Source organism: Phyllostomus discolor, chromosome 6 (assembly GCF_004126475.2).
Source record: "Phyllostomus discolor isolate MPI-MPIP mPhyDis1 chromosome 6, mPhyDis1.pri.v3, whole genome shotgun sequence".
Taxonomy (NCBI): Eukaryota; Metazoa; Chordata; class Mammalia; order Chiroptera; family Phyllostomidae; genus Phyllostomus; species Phyllostomus discolor.
This window is the reverse complement of record NC_040908.2, coordinates 19211850-19234098: the sequence shown is the minus strand read 5'-3', so window position 1 is coordinate 19234098 and position 22249 is coordinate 19211850. Positions and strand designations below refer to the sequence as shown.

Sequence of the window (22249 nt, the reverse complement as noted above, 5' to 3'; positions counted from 1 at the left end):
AGTGCCTTTGGCATTGTTTTCTCGGGCAGTGGCCGAGTCAGAAACAGGTAATTGTAGCATAATGAGATTAAGTGAGGAAGAAGACAGATGCCAGGGTATTAGGATGGCGCAGTGTTCGGTATTACTTAAAACAATAAGTACTTATTATTCTCATGGCTTCTGTGGATTAAATAAGTAGACAAATTCATTTCTTGGAGAAACAGTTTGGGTTAAGTTCAGTAATGGTGGTTGGTTGGTTGGGTTTTTTTTTCCGGTGAGAGGTCTGACATTCGTCTAAGTGTTCTTTTTTTTTTCTCTGATATGCCCTGCATTTTTGTTTTGTCTTAACTCTAATTTTGAACTTTTATCCAAAATCTGTGGGAAGCTCATTTAGGAAAGGAGCCAGGGTAGTGTCTAAGACAGATGAAATTAATCTTACGCACTAACCTTTACATTTTGGCAGGATTCACAACTGTAGGGTTCCCCCCGCCCCCCCATCAAAAAGACTCTGGCACTCTACTATCGTAGAGACATCACGTCTTACAAATATTCCCTGTGTGTTCTGACTCTTCTGCTTCTCAGAACCGCACCAGGGCCAGGAAGAAAGGGCCGCCGCCAGCTGGGATCTTCATCCCTTCTGTTGTAAACAGAGGACTGAAGACAAGCACTTCAGAGTGTGCCCCTTTGCTCTGCGAAGGGTGATTGTGGCCCCCGCATGTTTTTGTCAGTTGTATTGCAGCCAGCGAACCCCTCTCTACTGCAGCCACTTCCCTCCATGTCCTCCTGCCCGCCCCCCTGAGCAGTCCGCGGTGCTCTGGGTCAGTTTCCCTCTGTTTGGCCTGGGGCTTCAGACCCCCCTAGTTTCTCTGCAGATGGAATTGGTTTTGTTTTTATTCGTATTTTTGCTTTTTAAATGATTTCCAATAAGAAAAAAAGTAATGATTTCTCTTTCCCCAATGTTCCTTTTTAACTACAAACCGTAAGAAGAGTTTTAAAAATACTACAACAAATACCATGTACCCTTTACCTGTATTCAGAACTGTCCATGTTGCCCCATATGCTTTCTCTCTCTATGCAAAAACTTCCTTTAACAACCATTTGAAAGTACAGATATTAATACTTCATCGGTAACTGCACCAACCAGCAAGCATCTCCTAAAAATACACTCTTCTGAAGAGCCAATAAATCACTATGAATGGAAGTGAATTAACCTTCAATACATCGTTTAATACGTAGTCCGTATTTAGATTTCCCCCATTCCTCCCCCAAAGTGTCACCTTTGTTTATTTTCCCGTCGAAAATCCAAAATCCAGGGCTTACAACATTGCATTGGATGGTTGTGTTTCATTTGGTTAACATGTTTTATCAGATCCAAAACCAGTCCTCCCCTCTTTTTTCCAGTTTCTATGACATTTTATTTTTGAAGCGCTCAGTCCAGCTGCCTTCGCAAAGCTTTCCTTATGCTATTATATATAAACTGCAAGTCACTAAATGTGATTTCCAGCATGCTTGCCATTAACATTTTAAAAAGAAAATATTTTTGTTTGTGGTCCAAGTACTCAATAGACTTCAGCAAGCTGGTTTGGGTGCAGCTGGAGAAAGCTATTTCCTGATGAGCCTAAATTCCAGGGTTTCCTGTCATTACCACCTTGAATGGTTGTAAAACAAATGACATGCTTTTATGTTAAAAGTTAATTTTTGTTTTCTTATTGTCTCCCTGTAGTACACTAAGTTTTTTTCAAGTGACAGACTCTTAACCAGACTTATATTTTGCCCTATTTTTTTAAAATTCATTTTACTTTTTACCCATTTGGTTTCTTTCTCTTGCTCAGCTATTTTCAAACAGCAAGGATAACTGATGTTAGAAAACAGACCAGAACTAACTCTACACACTGGAGTATTTTTCTTTGGTACTTCTTTGTTTAAAGAAGCCCTATTGACACAAATTTTATTTAAATGTATTTAAAGCCTCCAAAGTACACAGCCATACAACACACAGAGTCTGAGAGCTTAAAGACAGTTTTGGAAAAGAATCCTGCTTAATTGCAAAATAATATTCACTTAAAAGGTCTTTACAACGTACTTTTACATAATATGGTTTGACTTGACTTGGTCTCTATAACAACTCTATGAAGTAGCTGAGGAAGGTGGTGAGATATTTTTTTTTAAATGAAACTGAGGCTCAAATTGGTATACATTGACTTGGCCAGGATCTCATGACTCTAAGAGACAAAGGTGGAATTTCAATCTGGCTGTGGATTGCATGCCAAAGGTATATTGTAGTGATCTCGTTTGGCTGAAATTTCTCCTCAGTCATTCTAGAGTTTCATATACTTTGGCAAAATCAATGTGTTTACTTTAAGAATACCATACGCCTACCATGATGAACCGCTCCCTTCTGTAGGAGTCCTGTATTTCTAACAGCAAACTCCTCTGCCTTTGGAGGCTCTATTACCACAGAAATCTGGGAACATTATTAATTTGGGAGACAGTCGCTCAACTTAAATTGCTCAAATACCAATTAGGGCCACCCTCTGGTTTAGACAGGTCTAAAAAAGCATCAACCCAATTTGTACATCTTTCAGTGAAGGCTCAACTGCATCCTCTAACATATCCCCTCCTGGTACCTAATGATAGTCACTGTCAAAAGTTTTGTTTTTACTTTTCACCTAAAAGGTAACAGTGATCAAAACCACAAAAGGAAGGTCTGGAGGAATGTATCTGCTCCATCATGGGTTTGCCTATTTTGTTTATTTTACTGATTATAGGATATCGCAGTTACCATTGTTGTGAGTAAATGATATAATCAGACATCGGCAAGATGCCAGAGGTGTGAGTGGAAGCCACACTAACCTCCTCCCAGGGCCAATCTGGAATTAAAACTCAATTGTGGAGAAATTACCCAGAACAAACAACTGAACAATAGCAAGAGAGAAGCCTTACAACCTTGGACAGACAGAAGAATCAGCTTCAGTACTAACCGACTGGTAAGGAGTATAGTGGATACTCGAGAGGGCTGGCCGGGCGCCCACAGGTGGCAACACCAGAGGGATCATTAAGTGGCCCGTTGGATCCCCTTGAGAAGAATGGGGTCTAAACCCTAAGCTGGGATCCCCGGCCTAGAACACCAGAGCCCAAAAAGTACACAGAAAACAACCAGTGGCGAAAAGCAGCAGGGTTGCTCCCTGCCATAGATAGTTGGCTGGAGATGCAAAAAGCCGCTTAATGGGCGAACGCACAGATTTTCATGTGCTGTCACTTACCCGGGTTCCGGCAGAGGCGGGGATGGAGTGGGCTAGAGACTCCTGAAGAGAGACTGGGGATGGCAGCTTTGGGGAGAGAGCTGAGAGGAGCTGCTGGGGTCCCGGTGCTGAGTCCTCCCCCAAACGGCGGCAGCCATCTTGCTCAGGCTGACCACTCCCCTCCCCAGCCCCAGCCCCGCCCCAGGAGAGACTGCCCTGGCTCTCTGGTGCTTAAGTGAACTGCTGAGTAGGAATGACTAGATTAACAACTGAAAGAGACAGCCATTGACAGTATCCCTGGCAAAGGGGGTGCAGAGTGGATCAGAGATGCTTGAGGAGAGACTGGGGACGGAAGCTTTGGGGAGAGAACAGACAGAGGTGGCCGCCGGGATCCTGGTGCTGAGTTGGCACCCACACCGCAGCAGCCAACCTGCTCAGGCAGACCACTCCCCTCTGAGCAGCAGCAGCCTGGGGGGAAGCAACAGTTCCAGCCCCAGGAGGGATTCTGTCCTGCTCTATGGGGCCTAAGCCTGACTGCGGATTGCAGAGTGACTAGATTAACAACTGATGGAGACAACTGTAGACAGTGGATCCCTGGCAGTCTCAGAGCAGGCTGCCTAAGGTGGGGTGGGGTCAACATCTGACATCACCAGAGGCAGATCCAGAAAACAAAAATAATGGTAAATACTAGAGGCTACCAAGATAAAATCCACTGTGGTCTTCTCCATGATTGGCAATATTTTCTTTCTTGCATAGCTTTTTAACGTTCATTTCTTGTCCAGCAAGTTTGTGCATATTAAGTCACTAGAATTTATACTATAGTTTATTTATCTCCTTTCTTATAATAGTCTTAATCTCTTTACACCCTTATTAATACTAGCTCATTTGCTGTTGATACTGAGATTGCAGGGGGGGATATTTTTGCCGCTGTGGGTTTGTTCCCTGGGCTTTGTGGTTTTCTTCTGGCAGCACCTGCACAACAGCAAACAAGATGTGGTGGGTGGAGTGACCTTTGGCCGACCAGCTGGAGGGAAGGACCCACCAAAGACCCACAAAGACCTACCCAACAACAATCAGAACCCAATTACATCCAGAGAGCCAATATAAACGGCATCCCGAGAGCATCAAGGTCAGGAGATGAAGGGGACTGCACCACTGAATCTCACAGGTCTCCTACCATAGAAGTTCACATCATTAACCCAGGCAGTCAGAACAGATCAATTGAAGAAGCAGAGGCTAACAAGAAAAGTCTCACAAACAATGGGAAGACAAAGAAGCAAACCCCAAATGAAAGAAGGAAGCCTCAGAAAGAATGCTAAATGAAATAGAGGCAAGTAAACTATCAAATATTGAGTTTGAAGCAATGGTTATAAGGAAGCTCAATGAGCTCACAGAGAATTACCAAAAACTACAGGGAAACTATGAGGAATTTACTGCAAGCTATATCAACATGAAAAAGGAAATAAAAACTATCAACAAGGACCAAGAGGAAATTCAGAATACAATTTCTGAACTGAAGAACACAGTAGAAGGAATCAAAACCAGGCTAGATGAAGCAGAGGATTGAATCAACAAGCTGGAAGACAAGGTAGAAAAAAGCACCCAGAAAGAGCAAAAAAAGGAAAAGAGACTCAGAAAGAACAAAGAGATGTTAAGGGAACTGCAGGACAACATGAAACATAATAATATCTGTATAATAGGGATACCAGAAAGAGAAGAAGAGCAAGGGATAGAAAACCTGTTTGAAAAAGTAATGATGGAAAACTTCCCTAATTTGATGAGACAAAAAGTCACACAAATCCAGGAAACACAGATAGTCCCAATCAAGAGGAACCCAAAGATGCCCACTTCAAGACACATCATAATTAAAATGACAAAATTCCAAGACAAAGAGAGAATCTTGAAGGAAGCGAGGGAGAAACAGGACGTAACACACAACGGAAACTGATAAGGCTAGCAGCTTACTTTTCAATGGAAATGCTCCAAGCCAGAAGGTAATACAAGAAATATTCCAAGTAATGAAAACCAGAGGCCTGCAACCAAGACTACTTTATCCAGCAAGGGTCTCAATTAAAATGGAAGGCAAAATCAGGAGTTTTCCAGACAAAAGAAGGCCGAAGAAATACACCTCCACCAGACCAGCACTGCAAGAGATGTTAAACCGTCTGCTTTAAGAGGAAAAAAAGAGTGAGAGAAACACAGGTACAAAAAAATGGCAATGAATAAGTACCTATCAATAATAGCCTTAAATGTAAATGGATTAAATGCTCCAATCAAAAGACATAGAGTAGCTGAATGGATAAGAAAACACAACCCACACATATGCTGCCTACAAGAGACCCACCTCAGAACAAAAGACCTACACAGACTGAAAGTGAAGGGCTGGAAAAAAATATTCCAAGTAATGGACAGGAAAAAGAAGCTGAGGTAGCAATACTCATATCAGACAAAATAGACTTCAAAACAAGGACCATACAAAGAGACCCAGAAGGACACTTCATAATACTCAAGGGAAGAATTCATCAAGAAGACTATACCCTACCATGGGACTATACCCTAAGAATCCTGAAACACCAATTCAGAAGAACCTATGCACCCCAAAATTTGTAGCAGCACAATTTGCAATAGCAAAGTGCTAGAAGCAATCTAAGTGCCCATCAGTAAATGAATGGATCAAAAACCTATGGTACATTTACATGATGGAATACTACATAGCAGAAATAAAGAAGGAGCTCCTGCCCTTTGCAACAGCATGGATGGATCGATGGATCTGGAGAGCATTATGCTAAGTGAAATAAGCCAGGCATTGAAAGACAAATACTATATGATCTCACCAATAAGTGGAACCTAATCAACAAAACAAACAGGCAAGCAAAATATAACTAGAGACATTGACATTAAGAACAAACTGATAGTAACCAGAGGGGAGGTGGGAGGGGATAATGGGGGGAAAGAGGGGGAAAGGTTTTCAGGATCAAGTATAAAGGACACACCAGGGCAAAGCCAAAGAGGAGTAGGATCAAGGGTGGGAAGTGGGATGGCTGGGGTGAAGGGGAGTATTGTGGGGAAATGGAGACAACTATACTTGAACAACAATAAAAATACGTCAGGGGAATTTCAGGGGAAAAGGGGAAGGGTTTACAGGAACAAGCATAAAGGATACATGGATAAAAACTAGTGGCAGGTGGAAATGGGAGGGAGGAGGGGAGGGCTGGGTGAGTGGGTTGGGAAAAGATAGAAAATTGTACTGCAACAATTTAAATAAAATAAAAAAACAAAAATATGTGAAAAAAAATTAAATGATATAATCAAAGTTATAAAGTTATTCATGGACTCAAATTTCCTCAAATAGTGTTATAATATACATATTTACATACATGTACACAGATGTACTGTATTTTGCCATGTATAATGCATACTTTTTGCCCAAATATTCGAGGAAAAAATAAGAATGTGCATTATACATGGGTATAATAATGGGCATAATAATCTCGTGTATAATGTGCACAAAATGTGGACATTATAATGTTTATCTTCTTTTTTGTTTGTTTTTTTTATTCAAGGTAATGTAGTATCTTTGTCAGAAGAAGGCTGACAATAAAAATTCTTATATGTGAAAACTCGAAAATAACCCATACTGAGCAGCAAGTGATAATTGCTTTGAAAGGAACAGTCCAACATTTATTAAGAAGTTTCTTTCTGAATTTTCTTAAATTAAAAAATAACACACACACACACACAAGAAAGGTTGTTTGTACTTAAGTTGCCGGTTTCTGTTTTTAATTTTATTAACATGTATGTTCATTGCATTTATGAAGAGGAATAGACAATGTATATGCATAGAACCAGCACTCGGGGGTGGCTGGTTGCCTTCTGACGTGCTTCCACATGGTTAGCGCTCTTAGGACCTGGCTTAATCACAGCTCCCTCCACTAATAGCTTCCTTGGATTTGCAGTCTCTCTGCAAATCGATCTCGGAGTCACCCGATGAAGTCAGTCCTAGCAAATGGGAAACTGTATTTTAAGCAGCCATCTTGCCTCCACACCCTCAGGCTCTCACCTTCGGAGGGCAGAGGTCAGGCACCGCTGGTCCTTGTGCATCCAGCACAGGACCTGCCCAGAGCAGATGAAACGTTTGCTGAGCAGAAATGTCCTCAACTGGGTAAAGGGGAAAAAGAGGGCATTTCTTTACTGAGGTGACGGCCCCAAGTAGAAGTGAATTCAGTCTTAGATGGAATATATACACTCAAACTCCCAAATGCAGACCGGTGCACCTCCTGGGGTACACTTTCTGACCGGTCACTTTGTAGAAGGTCATTGTCCTCGCCCACAGGCACAACCCCATCTCTGCTTCTGAATGTCTTGAACCAAGTTCTCTTTCTTCTCATCATGCAACAAACAGGCCCATGTGTAGCTATTTTGGGGTCAAAGGGAGATATTGAAAATATGGATCCTTTAAGTATTTTAATGAAATATTAATCAAAGGTAGTTTGTGATTATTTGCTTTCTATGACTTCTGAATGATGGGTGGCAATTCCTTAGGAAGAACACAAGAGTTTTCTTTCACAAGCAAAATTTTTCTTTGTTAGCCAACAAAATCCTTAGAACTATTTCAAGTTTTTAAAAATTACTGGTTGTTTTTCATTTCACGATGTGGTTTTTCTTTCTTCTAAATTTTATTTCCAATGACTTGAATTGATTTTTTTAATTGTTACTCACATTTCTTAATTGCAGAATTTTTTTTTTTAAATACATTTGTTAAAGCTGGGGACAGGGAAACCAGGAAGGGCTTAGGGTAGAAGAAGCAACGGGAGAGAGCCCACACCAGCTGCTTTGGCACTCTAGGAACGTTACAGGAAAGAAGTGAGCCTAGGCGGGGCTGCTTCGGCTCACCGGAGAGTCAGAGGAAACAGGGCTTTGCAGACAGGGTCAGGGGGGTAGCCCTAGGCCAGCTGCTGCTGCCCACTGCTCCCTTGGTTGCAAGTCTCGTGGGGGGACCCTAGAGTTTAGGAGTCACGCACCAGAGAGGGAAGCAAGGTGTGGGCATGCTCCCAGGAGGAAGAGCGCCAATAGCAGTCTTAATAAAAGTTCTAAGAAAAATGACTAATCCATATCAGGTAGGACAAGGATAGTTAATTCTCAAATTATAATATTTATAATTTATGGCCATTATAAATATTAGGAGACTTTTCATGGCTGTGTCAGAGCTTCTTAGTGATGCGAAATTGGTAAGACTAAGGTGATATATAAATGTGTGGCTTATTACACATCCTAATAGCAACCATGTTACAAAAACAATGTAAACAGTTTCTTCTTGCAACAGATCCTCATTACAAGAATCACTGCATTCCAGTATCTGAAGAGCATCCTTGTCCCTCAAGAAAATGTTAAGTCCTGGTCCCATCCAAAAACCCCACAAATAAACCCTCAAAATCAACTCCTCATTGAACACTCCCCCAAAAAAAACAGTTTATAAAAATACTGAAATAATATTTTCACAAAAAAAGCAAAGCCTGAGTTTAGAGAGTAAGTGTCAAGTACATGCACAAAAGCTTTCATTTCACCCGTATATGAATGGCTCTAGAGAGAGATACATGAGAAACCCACCCGCTACGTAACACAGTTCATGGCACCTGACCAGGGGCAGAGGACAAGGAAATAAATAGTTCATAGGGTAAAGCTTCTGTCCCACAGTCCAATCAGGGAGATCCCACGGTGTCATAAGGCAGTAAATGTCCAGATATCTTTTTCAGGTAACTTCCTGAGAATTGGACTGTTTTGAGTTTTCATCTTGCTGCTCCAAACGCCTTTGGTGTCCTCCACTAAAGTCAGCCGTCCTGCAATACGAATCAGAACCTGTTGTACAATTGCATCTCATTTAACAACGACAAAAAAAAAAGGAACATTTCTAGAATGTGGTTTATTTGAGGAAACATCTCAAATGATTAGTACCTGTACTCTCAAGATTTAGAGGGTGTGCCCTGGCTGGTGTGGCTCGGTGGACTGAGTGCCAGCCTGCAAACTAAGAGGCTGCTGTTTTGATTCCCAGTCAGGGCATCAAAAGGGCATCAATCCCTGGGTTGCAGGCCAGGTCCTCAGTTGGGGGCATGTGAGAGGCAACAGATGGATGTTTCTCTCACATATCAATGTTTCTCTCCCTCTCTTTCTCCCTCCCTTCCCCTCTCTCTAAAAATAAATAAAATATTTAAAAAAAAGATTTAGAGGCCATTAAAACATCATATGCACCCAATACATGAAATCTTAAAGACTCCCGTACAAAGTCCAATAAGGATGCTTACTGTATTTCTCCCTAAAGGGTGTTCTACAAAACATTGGTTCTTCCAATACCCATTGCTGAGGTTCCCCTCTTAGACATTCACAATATAAATTAGTATAAGGACACTGAGAAAATTTACAGGGGAAAGAGATATATATCTATACTAGTATATATAGGTATAGATGAGGGCTGACTGGAAAAAGTCCAGCCATTGTTAATATAACGAGAAGGGTTTGCATGACAGATGTAAACTGGCAGCCAGGGGGCGTGGACTGGAGTGCACATGTATGAACAATGACGACTTCACTGTACTACTCAGTTGGGGCAGAAGACACCATTGAGTGAACATATGTACTGTGTGGCCATCACATTCAAAATGACTGAGCAAGTAGAGCAACAAATGTGCATCAAATTTTATGTTAAGTTTGAACATTCCTCCGTGGCAGCTATTTGGATGATGCAGAAGGCCAAAGCTACGGGCAACTGGTGATTGGCTGCTTTATCGCAACAATGTGCTCACTCATGCATCACATCTCCTGCAGAGAATTTTGGCAAAACATCAGTTCACCCAGGTGACAGAGCCTCCTACAGCCCAGATTTGGTGCCCTGCAACTTCTTAGTTTTCCCAAAACTGAAGTCACCTTTGAAAGGGGAAAGACTTCAGACTGTTGATAAAATTCAGGAAAATACAATGGAGCAGCTGATGGCCATTGGGAGAACTGTGTGAGGTCCCAAGGTGCCTACTTTGAAGGAGACTGACTGAGGCATCATTGTCCTATGTACAATGTTTCTTGTATCTTGCATCTTCTTCAATAAATGCCTCTATTTTTCATATGATGTGGCTGGATACCTTCTGGACAGACCTTGTATAGATAAACCTATTTAACTCTGTTTAGTCCAGCACTTCCTAGCCCTTCTAAATTTGTTATTATTTTAAGTTAGCAGAAGATAATAAAAGCAGAGAAGCATTGTAAAAAAATATATACATTCTTACTGCCAAGAAAATGATCTTGATCTGTTCTTGCCATCCATGGGCTCAGTGGTCACTGGCGAAAGGATATCCACCATCACAGAAAATGTTTCTGCCCTTATATTTTAAAAATGAATATTTCCCTGACTGGTGTGCCTCAGTGGATCGAGGACTGGCCTGCAAACCAAGAGGTCACTGGTTCGATTCCCAGTCAGGGTACATGCCTGGGTTGCAGGCCAGCTCCCCAATAGGGGGTATGCGAGAGGCAACCACACATTGATGCTTCTCTCCCTCTCTTTCTCCTTCCCTTCTCCTTTATCTAAAAAATAAAAATAAATAAAATCTTAAAAAAAATAAAATGAATGTAAATGCTGGAACTCCACTGAAGGAAATATACACACCCAACTGCCTTCTTTGTTTATCTTTATGTATAGGACTCATGAACATGATCTGAACCTAAATAGTAAATGTGTAGACCATTTCTCCTAAAGCCATTCACTGATCTTGCCTGGCAGAAAAACTCTTAAATTTGAAAAGTCCTTTGTCTACATTTTTAACTCTTGTTGTAATTTTGTCACATTTTTTCCTGCTTGCCTTTTCTCTAAACAAGGGTGTCTCCTCATTTTCTGGTTTGGATGAGGGTAAGACTATATGTCATATGCATTTTACATAAGAACATACTGTCTTCTTTAATTACCGTAAACGAAATTAAGTACTAGTGGTCAGAAAACCATCTCTTTGACTTGTGAGATCAGAAGATTGAAAGGGTAAGGGAACACATGAGTATAAAGTTCCAAGTTTTAGAGAATTAAATAAAATGTTAAACAGGTCTTTGTTTTTATTTCTTTATAGGGATTAAAGATCAGGAAATCTTACCCATGGCAGCGGCCTCCCCACACTGATAGCCTGTGAATTTCTCCTAAGCCAGGGCAAGGCTTAAGTAACTTGAACGTTGCTAGTCAACAGAAGTGGGCTCACGGCTAGTTCCACTGTTTGTTCAACAAACACAGGTACTTGTCTGAATTCAAAGATGGTCCATGGGGTGGGCACCGTCAGAGCTCTGGCTGGGCATCCTGTTACTCTACCCACAGAAGCTCTTTTTCCGAGATTTCAATGACAGCCATGGTGCTCACGGAAATGGCCTCTGCAGGCTGAGGTGGCACTTGGGGTGACTAGCACAATTTCAGGCATCAGATGAAAAATTTAACACAGTGATTCCTTGCTCTTTTTGGTGTGCAGACCCCCTTAAGACACTCTCCCCCCCGGCATGAGCAGGCGTCCATATATAATTTCACACAAAAGATAATGGGCTGCCGTGAACTCCCGGAGCCCTTCTTTGGACCGTGCAATAGGATCCATTGCCCTAGGATGTCTTCTTCTGTCATCAAATCCTGAAGCTTTCTTATTCATCTTTATATTCCCAGCTTGAACTATGTTAGACAATTAAAAGAAGCGGTGGGTAGCACTGAAATGTTTGCCTGGATGATTGGCAGGAGGAACGTTAAACATAAAGTTGGCATTGCAAATCTGCAGGTACAAGAAGCAGATGAGTTGGTTGCCTAGAGCTAGGGCAGGTGCGGGGGATGAAAAGTGAGTGCCGATGGGCACAGGAGTATTCTTTAGAATGACAGAATGTTCTAAACTTAGGTCACAGTGATGGTTGTGCAACATTGTCAATATATTAGAAACCATGGAACTATAGACTTTAAATGGGTAAACTTGACAGTATGTAAAGTATATCTTGATGAAGTTGTTTTTAAAAGTTGGTCTTGTAAGAAAGGGAAAAGATGGCTCAACAGGAATTTGCAATAAACCTCATATGACCAAAGATAATGTGTGTCCTCCTTATTAATTGTTTTCAATGACGAAGGAAAGAGAGGAATTTTGGTTAAAGATCATTAGTTTTTCTCATCATGGGAAACTGTGGAGACTGAGTGTTTAGGTCTCCTGAAGTGTGTGGAATGTGCAGGACCACCCGTAAGAATAAAAAGCACTGGCTGGGTCCAGGAGGATCTCTGCCTAACCCAATATTGGGTTTATGAGGCTGATTCAGTAGGGAGACAATGGCTGCCCTCCATGACATTGCTTTGAAGGTTAGGAATATGACACCAATTTCCTCGAATCTTTTTTCTTCACACACTATGAACTGTTGACTAATAAATACATCTAAGTCCATCTTGAATTAATTTATATTTTCAGCTTGTTCTAACAAATTCCATATGCTTCCCAATTTGCTTTGGATGATTGAGTGGAATTTTTGTGTGGAGGCAGAGCCTGGCTTATAGAACCTTGAGGTCCCTGTGTATCTGATTTTCGCCACTCCCTTCTCCACAAGGCTGTCAGAGCCTCTTTTTGAATAGGGGTAAGAGTTTCCAACTTTTCTTTTCCTACCAGTCCTGTGCGCCCACTGCCTCCTGATTCTAACTTGGAGAACTAAGCAGGTCGGTACAGTACACTGGTGTAATGAATGCACACCACGCATTCATTGGGTAGGCAATGGGTCCTCGACACATCATTTCAGTACCCTGACAAGGCCACTTTCACTAGATTTTAGAACTTATTTGGTTTAATTTTATGATGGATGAAACTGAGGTCCAAAGAGAAGAAACAGTTTTGTTACATAACTAGCCAGCGTGGCAAAACTAAAAAAGCGGTACGTCTTGATTCCCAACCATTCTACTTTCAAAGCTACCAGGCTGGCTCCAGGACTCGCTGTAACACTCATCTGAGCCCCCGTCAGCTTCTCTTCTGATTTCATTTGTGGTCGGACCCAGCACTGACCTCACCATCCTGTCGGGTCTCACCCACGTCTGCTTCATCCTGGTCAGATTCAAACTCGGTGCCCCGGTCAACAACATCCACGCCAGCTTGTACCCTGGGCTTTTCATTTTCCCACTTGGCGAAGCCTTTGTCCTTTGCTGCTTTGTCATGGAACTTGGATCTCATTTTGGGGAAGGTGTGGGACCCTGAGTCCCCCCAGCCAGCCTCTGACCATACAGGCTCGGTCTGGGTGGCCTGGCTGGTGGTGGCCCGCTGCAGCCTCACAGAGATCTTGCGAGAAGAGCCCGTAACCAGTGTGATGGCTCTGCTGTCCAGGTCTTGGTGTCCAGCAGTGACACCAGGGAACTCGAACACCTCATCTTGCACTGGAGAGGGAAAGATTATTGGGATTATTTGGCATCTGACTGCTTTATAGCACACCATCAGCCCTGACCAGTGTGGCGCAATTGATAGGGCTTCATCCCACAAAGTGAAAGGTTGCCAATTTGATTCCCAGTCAGGGCACGTGCCTGGGTTACAGGTTTGGTCCCCAGTTGGGGCACCTACAAGAGACAACCAATCGATGTTTCTCTCTCACATCGATGTTCTCTCCCTCTCTTTCGCCCTCCTCCTCTTTCTAAAAATAAAGAAATAAAATCTTAAAAAATACATCGAAAGTTGGTGCAAACAACAGGAGTCCCACAGGTAAGGTCCCAGAGCAACAGACCAGAGACAGAATGAGACAGCAACAGTAGGCGAGTTGCATGCTGGTGCAACCTGAAAGCAGAGAGGAGTGAAGGGGACTCGAGGGAAGAGCCCTGCCATCCACCCTGAGGAATGCCTTGGTGTCTATGAGGACTCTGACAAGGATTAGATCCAGAACCTAGACGAAATCATGCTCAGAAAGTAGAGGACGTTACCTGGGGGCAATGAGGGACTTCCAGGCAGCGACCCATCGCCACTGCCCATGGAAGGAGCCCGGGCAAATCTCCTGCAGGCCAGAACCAGGAGGTCTTTACACTGCTTGTGACAATTGGCTCCACAGTCTGAAAAGTCCCAGAGTATCACAAATGATTAGTGTGAACCAAGACCCTTTGGTACTGACCAGACTTCCAGAGCGGCCCTTGAGCCGGTCGCCCATTTCTCCCCTCCCCCCTCCCCTCCCCCATCCTAGATTCTGTACTGAGTCTCAGAGCCTGGCCCTGGCGCACAGGGTGTGTCTAGGGGCTGGAAAAGGGCCAGTGGGACTCTCTTGTCTTCCTGGAGTTCCTAAAGTTCTCTTACATTTCTTTAGCTTCTTCCTCTACACAATTCATTGAGTGCTGGGGAGCCAACAAGCAGGGGCTCAGCTGAATGGAGAGCTGTCTTTGCCCCAAACTAAATGCAAGTCACGTGGGTCCTGGGTTCTTTCCCAGGCCCAGATGGATTCCCCACAAACAGGCTGTCTGGGCCAGAAGGAGGATGAGAAGCCTCAGCTTCTGGTGTCCCCCAGGACCAACTGCTGAGGCTGATCATTTACAGCGAGGTGTCCCTCCATTCAGTATTTGTCTGCATTCTCCATTCCCCAACACCTTTTCCAGGGCATGTGATTATATCTTCTGCCTCCTTGCTTTGCATAGAAACAGAAGGTAAGGTGGGCATATGCTCAATAGACATGTTCCAGATTTCACTGTGGCTTTGAAATGGCACGCAGAGATTCTATGAAGTTTCTCACTAGGATGTTTTACTTTAAAGAGTAGAATGTTAATTGCTACTGGGCGTAGAAAATTCTGGCCACTCTGGAAGATAGCCACACAATTGTTTCGTCTGATGAGAGTCCCACATTTCCCTTAGATTCCTTGAGCAGATATGATCATTTTAAAGAGTATATTGCTCTCTTATCATCAGAGGATCTAATGATTTCCAACACCTACTTTCCCCCAGATGGTGTTGTTTCAAATGGTCTTGTAATGACATCATAGAAAGATCAAGTTGTAATATATTAGTTCAAGTCTATTTTAGATTTTTTGCTCTCTTCACCTTGAAGAGAAAATACCATATGTACAAAGATGATCCAAGAGTTTAATTGTTATACATCTTCATAAATTGTGTGTGTATGTGTGTGTGTGTCTTTTAAGGTACAAGGGACAGAAACCAAGATAAATTAATGGGCAATAAGATATTACAGCGTCTGTTGCTTGAAAGTAAAAAGCCAAGTTAGACTAAGACACTGATACAAAGAGCTGATGGGAAGGATTTCATTTTGAGCACTAAAAGGTAGCTCTCATTGAGATTCAGAAAAGTATTCTATTCCTGCAAAATGAGGGCCAAATACTGAAAGGTGGCTGGAGAACAAAAGGCATCATAAGGGATCAATGTTAATCTGAAGGCATTTTCTGTAGTTTTTATCATATTTTTCATGAGCATTATCAGATCTTAAAAGAACCAGTAGAAAGAGTCTGTATAAAATATTCAGCAATTTCTTAGATCAACTATCAACAATGTGTAATTTCATATGTACAAATAGCAACACAGACCTAAATGCCCAGTAATTCGCATGTGTATTGCATTCATCACATATGTATTTATTTAGTCGTTTATACATTTTAATTAAATGGGGAACCTAGATAAATGAATTCATTGAAAGGGACAAAAGTGTTGTAAGGTTCCTCCTCTTTTCTCATCATCATCTGTGACTTGGTAGAGAAAGGAATAGCTATGTGAGAGCGACAGCAATGCATACGTATTACAGAAGGAAGTGTGTGTGTGTGTGTGTGTGTGTGTGTGTGTGTGTTTGTCCCTGAAGGATAAAGTTCTCATAATACAGCATTTGAGTTTGGTCTGTCCCACTTCAGAATTCCCACCTCATCTGGGTGTTGATGATTCTTAGCACAACATCTTAGAGAGGGGAGCTAGGTGTATGCAGGCTGATAGAGGTGGTTTGCTTCCTTGTCCAACAAGCTGTGAAAATCCAGTCTGGGCTCTCAAAACCTCAGGGAGTCCTTTCCTGAACATACTAACTCTTCAGTTGCCGGTGGCCCAAAAGACCCAGCTTCTTCATGATACCAAGAGTTTTGCAGTTTCATCTGACAAATTTCATTTTTGTCCCAAACATCGTGTTTAAAAATGTTAACACAGTAACATTTACTCACCTTTGCATTTGTAGCCTTGCTTGATTATTCCCCAGAGCTGCAACAAAAGACAAAGGGATGTCAGGGAATCTGAAGAAAACTCTGGAAAGAAAACAAGGCCATGGAAGAAGGAAGTCCTGGGAAGCTGATGACTCAGGGAGCACAAACAGGATGTAGCTGCTCCTAACACCCTTCCTGTCAGATAGAAGAGCCCTCCCCAGCCCATTCCAGCTGGGGTGATAACAGGAATTTTGCTTCCCTTTTCCATCTGGGAGCCAAATGGGAGCTGGGATGGGAAACTGACGTGGGTGCATTTATTGTAATTTAGCATCATGCCCTCTCAGCAAAATTTATGGGGGAGAGTGTCTCTTTGGTTTTATTTTTAATCACACACTGCTCTTGGTGCCCACTACAGGAAATTAAGCAACCTAAGCAGTGTACTTCCCACTAAAGCATTTATATTTTTCTGGGTTATTTTCTGAGTAGCACTAGTCCTTGGAAAGACTATGGAAGAGGAAAGGATCTAGCCTTCATTTGTGCATGCATTGTCCACCTTTGCTCAGTGTCGTGGCCTGTACCAGAGCTTGCAGGGGATGCAGAAAAGGCTCAGACCCCGACAACCAAGGAGGAAGTAGGATGCAGGAAGTGACAGATGTCTCTGGAGAGATGTGAGGGCATTTGCCCAGGCGGTTCGGGCACATCGTCCTGGTGGTGGTGTCTTTGCCCTTGTGACACAATGGAAACTTGGTGAAGAAGGGGCCTTCCCATATCCTTTCTCACGCCTTTCACAGCGCTTGCATGTGGGTAACCAGGGCACCGAAACGCAGAGTATGGGTGAATCAAATGGGCTTAGCTCAAGCTGGAGAAGCTCCACTCCTACCCTTTTAGTGCTTAGGTTAGGTGGCTGGTATCTACCTAATAAAATAATTTTGAAAGACACAGGTCTAGTGGCCTACTGAGGCTGATGGAGGTGTCATTCACAGTGCCCTCGAGGGGAGCACACCCTCAGTGTGGGTATTATGGCCGGAGGAAAAGAATAAGTAGCTGCCAACATAAAGTGACTCGGGGGCATTATAAAGGCTGCTCCTTGTCCTCCTCCTGATAAAACTCCCCCAGAGAAGAGGGATTCCTTTGAGACTGAAAAGTTATTTGGTTCTTCAAAATATATTAATAGGATGTAAATGCCTCCTGAGACAGGGCAATACATTACCTTGGGGACAAGAAGGATTATTAAGACAACTGCCTGGGAGCAAGGCCTCAGGTGCCTAGGATGAGCGGATGAGGGCGGGAGGGGACGATGCAGCCAAGGGAACTGGGTGGTCAGGACAGTGACATCATGTCAGAGCCACAAGGACCTTCAAGATCATCTTGTTTGCTTCTTCTTCTTCTTTTTTTTAATAATAAGAAAGTGTGATGATCCAGAAAATTAAATAATTTGGAAGGTCCTGTGTCTGGGAAACTTTGCAGTGATAAACTGTTTCTTCATTGAGCGCTTGGTCATAGTACTAAGAATAATAACACTGATAGCTAAGGTTTATTCAACTTTTGCTATGGGAGAAGCACAGTTTTAAGCTCTCGGTGTGCATTAACTCACTTCATCCTCACAATATCCTCATGGGATGGGAGATAACAATTTCCTCGCTTTTTCAGGTGGGGAGACTGAGGTACAGAGCAGTGGAGTCACTTGGCAAAGTCTCATGGCTAGTAACTAGGGAAAGAAGAAGGTGTCACTTGAGATAAAGACAGGAAGTCACCACTCCCAAGTGCTGTGAGTGTGAGCAAAAGCCGCTGATCTAGGACAAGCAAAGGTAAGGTTTAGGAAGCATCCTAATGTCCAGATATGGCACACTACTAGCATAGTGGCAGGAACCGCTGAAAAAGATATGGTCGAACATGAGTCTTCTCAGGAGGGGAAGCCAGGGCATTGCTTGCAAAGGCTCACTTAATAACTAGGAGACAACGCTGGGCAGGAAGAGGCTGCTAGCCAAGGCCAGGGGAGGGTGGCCTCGTGTAAACATGTGTGCAGGAGTACTCCCTCCAGTCCTTTGATGGGAGGCAGCTGTACATTTGGAGAGACGGATTGTGGTATAAGGAGCACTGGGCTGGGAGTCAGGAGACCTGGATATGAGTCACAGACCTGCTGCTAAAGATCCATGTGACCTTAGGGAAGTCACTCAACTTCTCCAGACCTTCAAATAAGGGAATTAGCAAAACTCTTTCAGCTCTGAAATTCTAATTTTAAAATAAATGTATTTCAAGTAGTGTCTGTCTTCCTTATCTTTAAAATGGAATTTATTTCAAAAGTAGGTAGTCCAGGCATTGAAAAATGGTTCCTTGCATTCCCCTACAATGCCTTTCAGGGATATATCTAAAGAGTTATATTTATAAATCCCTTTGAAACCAATGGACTTTTTAAAATGTTTGTGAGTCAAGATCAAATCAGAGTGTATCAATGATTAAACACATACATATTTTTTAAAGGACCATTAAAACTTTGAGTTGATTTCCATTAAACTCCAAAAGTATCAAGGAACACTAAAAAAACAGAAATATTTACACTGAGCTATGTGACATGCAATATGTCTTATATCATTTAATCATCATAACAACATGACAGGTAATATTGACCCCCTTTACTGATAGAAATACAGAGAGATGGTTGATAACTTGGTCAAGGACAAAGAGTTAATATATGGGGCAGCACTGAGACTCAAAGCCAGGGTTCCAGACTCCAAGCCCAGCATTTTCTACCTTGTGAGAGCTGCGTTAAGAACCTACTGCCAGGCCCTGGCTGGCGTAGCTCAGTGGACTGAGCTCGGTCTGCGAACCCAAGTGTTGCAGGTTTGATTCCCAGTCAGGGTACATGCCTGGGTTGCAGGCCATGACCCCCAGCAGCCGCACACTGATGTTTCTCTCTCTCTTTCTCCCTCCCTTCCCTCTCTAAAAATAAATAAATAAAATCTTAAAAAAAAAAAAAAAAGAAGACAGAAACATGGGAAAGGAGAGATTTGTTTTCTGACAAAGGGGTCATGTAATGCAGTCCCAGAGGTGAAGCTGATAGAAGCAGTTCCCCTCCCCTGGGGTGGGCGAAGGGAGCTGGCGAGGCCTGCCTTGCCCCTTGACCACGTCTGCTGCTGGGACCCCTTGGGGGTAACCACTGGCTCTCATTTAACCATTGCCAGAGGGGGGTGCTTAAAAACAAACTCCTGCCTTTGCGGCCCCTCTTCAAGAATGGGATGGGAAACAGTAACTTACTAGTAGCGTATACCATCAGCAGTGAATGCAATAGGAGCCGACGGTGGGCCATGACCGCTGCATGAAGCTGACACAACTGAGCTCTGGCACCTTGCCGAGGAGCAGTTATGTTCACTCGGCTGCCGGGCCACCCTCACTAGAGTACCACGCTCTCCACCTTATTGTAACTTGGGTGTCAACCAGGAGATGTCCAGGGCCCAATAGTCTTTGTTTAATACCCGGACCAAAGCTGACCTTAGTTTCCAAAGAATGATCAGATGTGGGGAAATAAAGTGTGCAATCGTTGTTTGTTGCAGTGGTGTGGGTAGAGCACAGGATTCAGAGTCAGGACACCTGCCTTTGAGTCCTGGCTCTGATCAGTATTGGCTGCACAACCCTGGGAAACTTGGGGTATCCTCTCTGGGCCTCCGGACCTTCCCAGGCAAATGGGGAGAGTAAAATGCCCATGACACTTCCATAGACATTAGTGTAATTAATCCCGATTACCGGCCTGTGATGTGTCAAATAAATGTTATTTATTATTATATCCATCTTCTCTTCAAAAAGATTTGTTTCCTTGTTGAGTTATGAATTACTGAGCCATGCCATGATGGATTTCTAGTGACTGGTATCATATGCAATAAGAATTGGGAGGAACTGGCTAGGATGAGTACTCTCCTTAATTGTACCGCTTCTGAGTATACGTGAGGAATGCCACGGCTCATTGAGTGAAACGTTTCCCTGAGAAATTGCTCACTCGAGTTAACAGGCTCACCCACCTTCCCTGTCTGCACTAGCCCTGCGTTCCTAGAAAGAACATAATGCAACCTGCAGATCTTGCTTTTGTTTGTAATTTAATTGTTATTTTCAGGGAGCCATCCCGTGTGAGTTCTGATCTAAGGCAGTCAATGCATTCTGTTCAGTGTATCGTTTCCCTGCCTTCTCAGAGTGCTGCAGGAATGACTGCCGACAGGCGAGAACGACAGAAGACAGACTTACGAATCCTGCACAGTGTTCGCAGAAGGTTGGCTTGAGATAGGTCATCTCCTGAAAATTATGGACAAATCCTGGTCCCATCTTACAATGTAGCTGGGACTTGGCTCTCAGGAAGTAAGCCATCATTTCGTCTTTGCTAATTAGGCCATCCCTGTGGAGAGAATCAAAGAAGGGAAGGATCGTTGAATACCATATTGCAAAGTGGTTGCCACTCTTGAATCATTTACCTCCCAAACATCTGTGGCCAAAAGCAGGTGCAGAAGGTCCACTTGTGTTAAGTCCTAAAGGAGGACCTTTCATGGGCTTGGAGTGCCAAAGGCTTTCTTAGTAGGCAGGGGTGTGTGTGTGTGTGTGTGTGTGTGTGTGTCCAGTGCACAGTAAGTCTCCTTTATTACCAGCAGACAGGAGCTTCCAGAAGGACATCTATCTCCTTCCTAGCCCTTGCCTCGCAATAGAGTTTGCAAGTATCAGACGGCTAGAGGAACGCAGAAAACTGATCACTGGACCCACCATCCTCAGATTTATGCAGTATGATGTCATCCAGGCCACTGCCACTATAATCCTCTCTTGGAGTCACCCCGTGTCAGAGGAGGTCATGCTCCCATCCCCCAAGCTCCGGCCTCCCAGGTTTTGCTCGCTCTCTTCACCCACTCTTCCTCTACAAAAACGCTCAGGACCTCCCTCCTAAAAATATCTCCCTCAGTCCTGCTGCCATTGCCAACACTCGTCTTGTCTCTCTTTCTTCTCCTACACCAAAAGTTCTCAAGAAGAATATTCATCAGACATTGTTTCCATTCCTTCCATTACTCTTTACTCCATACAGTCAGGTCCCTAACCCCACTGTTCTGTTGAGGGTGTCCCAAAGACATCCTCAGGAGCCTTTTCTCATTCATTCCTTGAGCCTGTTGGCTGGCCGGCCGCATGTGACACGAGGGCGGCTGCCTCCTCTTCGGCACTGTCTCCTCCTCCTCCGGCTCCTGTGCTTCCCTGGTCTTCCTCTTCTCTCGGGATCCTCCTCCTCCCGCTCTACTGCAGGATCCACTTCTCCCTTTTAGCTTCTCCATGTCGGGGAGAGGAGCCCCCAGAGTCGCATTCCTCAGGCCCCATGTTGGCTAACATGTCTGGGACTCCAGCTTACGCCCCTGGACTGAGGACTTCCCGCTCTGCATCTCCAGCCGTGACTGTTCCTCTGAATCTCGGTGCCGCGTCTTCAGAGACTTTCTAGAATCTCTTCCTGGATGGCCCACTCTCCTCTCAAAACCACCACATCTGACTATCCGACCAAAGAAATCATGTAAGCTGTGGATACTTCAAACCTTCATTGTGAAAAAATATATGTATATTATATATACATATATAATATATATATATCTCTGCCGGGCAACCTCAGTTCCATCTAAAACACCAACAGAGAAAAGAAATAAAGACTGGAAAGTGATTTTAAGCTTATGTTCTGTGTACATGCCCCTCATAGAAACGAACAAAGGGGAGAAGTGGGCAGGTTGCAGGTCACGTAAATTATAGTCTGTAAAAGAGGTTTATGTTACTAATAATTTAATTCATTTAAAAGGTATTCTCCCATCCAAGTACTAACCAGGCCCGACCCTGCTTAGCTTCCGAGATCAGACAAGATCGGGCGCATTCAGGGTGGTATGGCCATAGACTAAATGGTATTCCATAT

At 43.4% G+C, this 22249-nt stretch overlaps 1 protein-coding gene across 8 annotated transcripts in view; it reads right to left on the bottom strand.

Moving 5' to 3' along the window:
• Window positions 1-8050: 8050 nt before the first annotated feature.
• RASGRP3 (RAS guanyl releasing protein 3) overlaps window positions 8051-22249 on the bottom strand; it is a 101274-nt gene continuing 87075 nt past the window's right edge. For all 8 annotated transcript variants that reach the window (XM_036027843.1, XM_036027846.1, XM_036027844.1 and 5 more), the window contains 5 exons: window positions 20572-20719; window positions 16360-16396; window positions 14149-14274; window positions 13250-13614; window positions 8051-9058 (listed from right to left, as the gene is read on the bottom strand). In XM_036027843.1, the coding sequence (XP_035883736.1) occupies window positions 9050-9058; window positions 13250-13614; window positions 14149-14274; window positions 16360-16396; window positions 20572-20719 (685 nt within the window). In that variant the 3' untranslated portion in view covers window positions 8051-9049. The remainder of the gene's footprint in view (window positions 9059-13249; window positions 13615-14148; window positions 14275-16359; window positions 16397-20571; window positions 20720-22249) is intronic.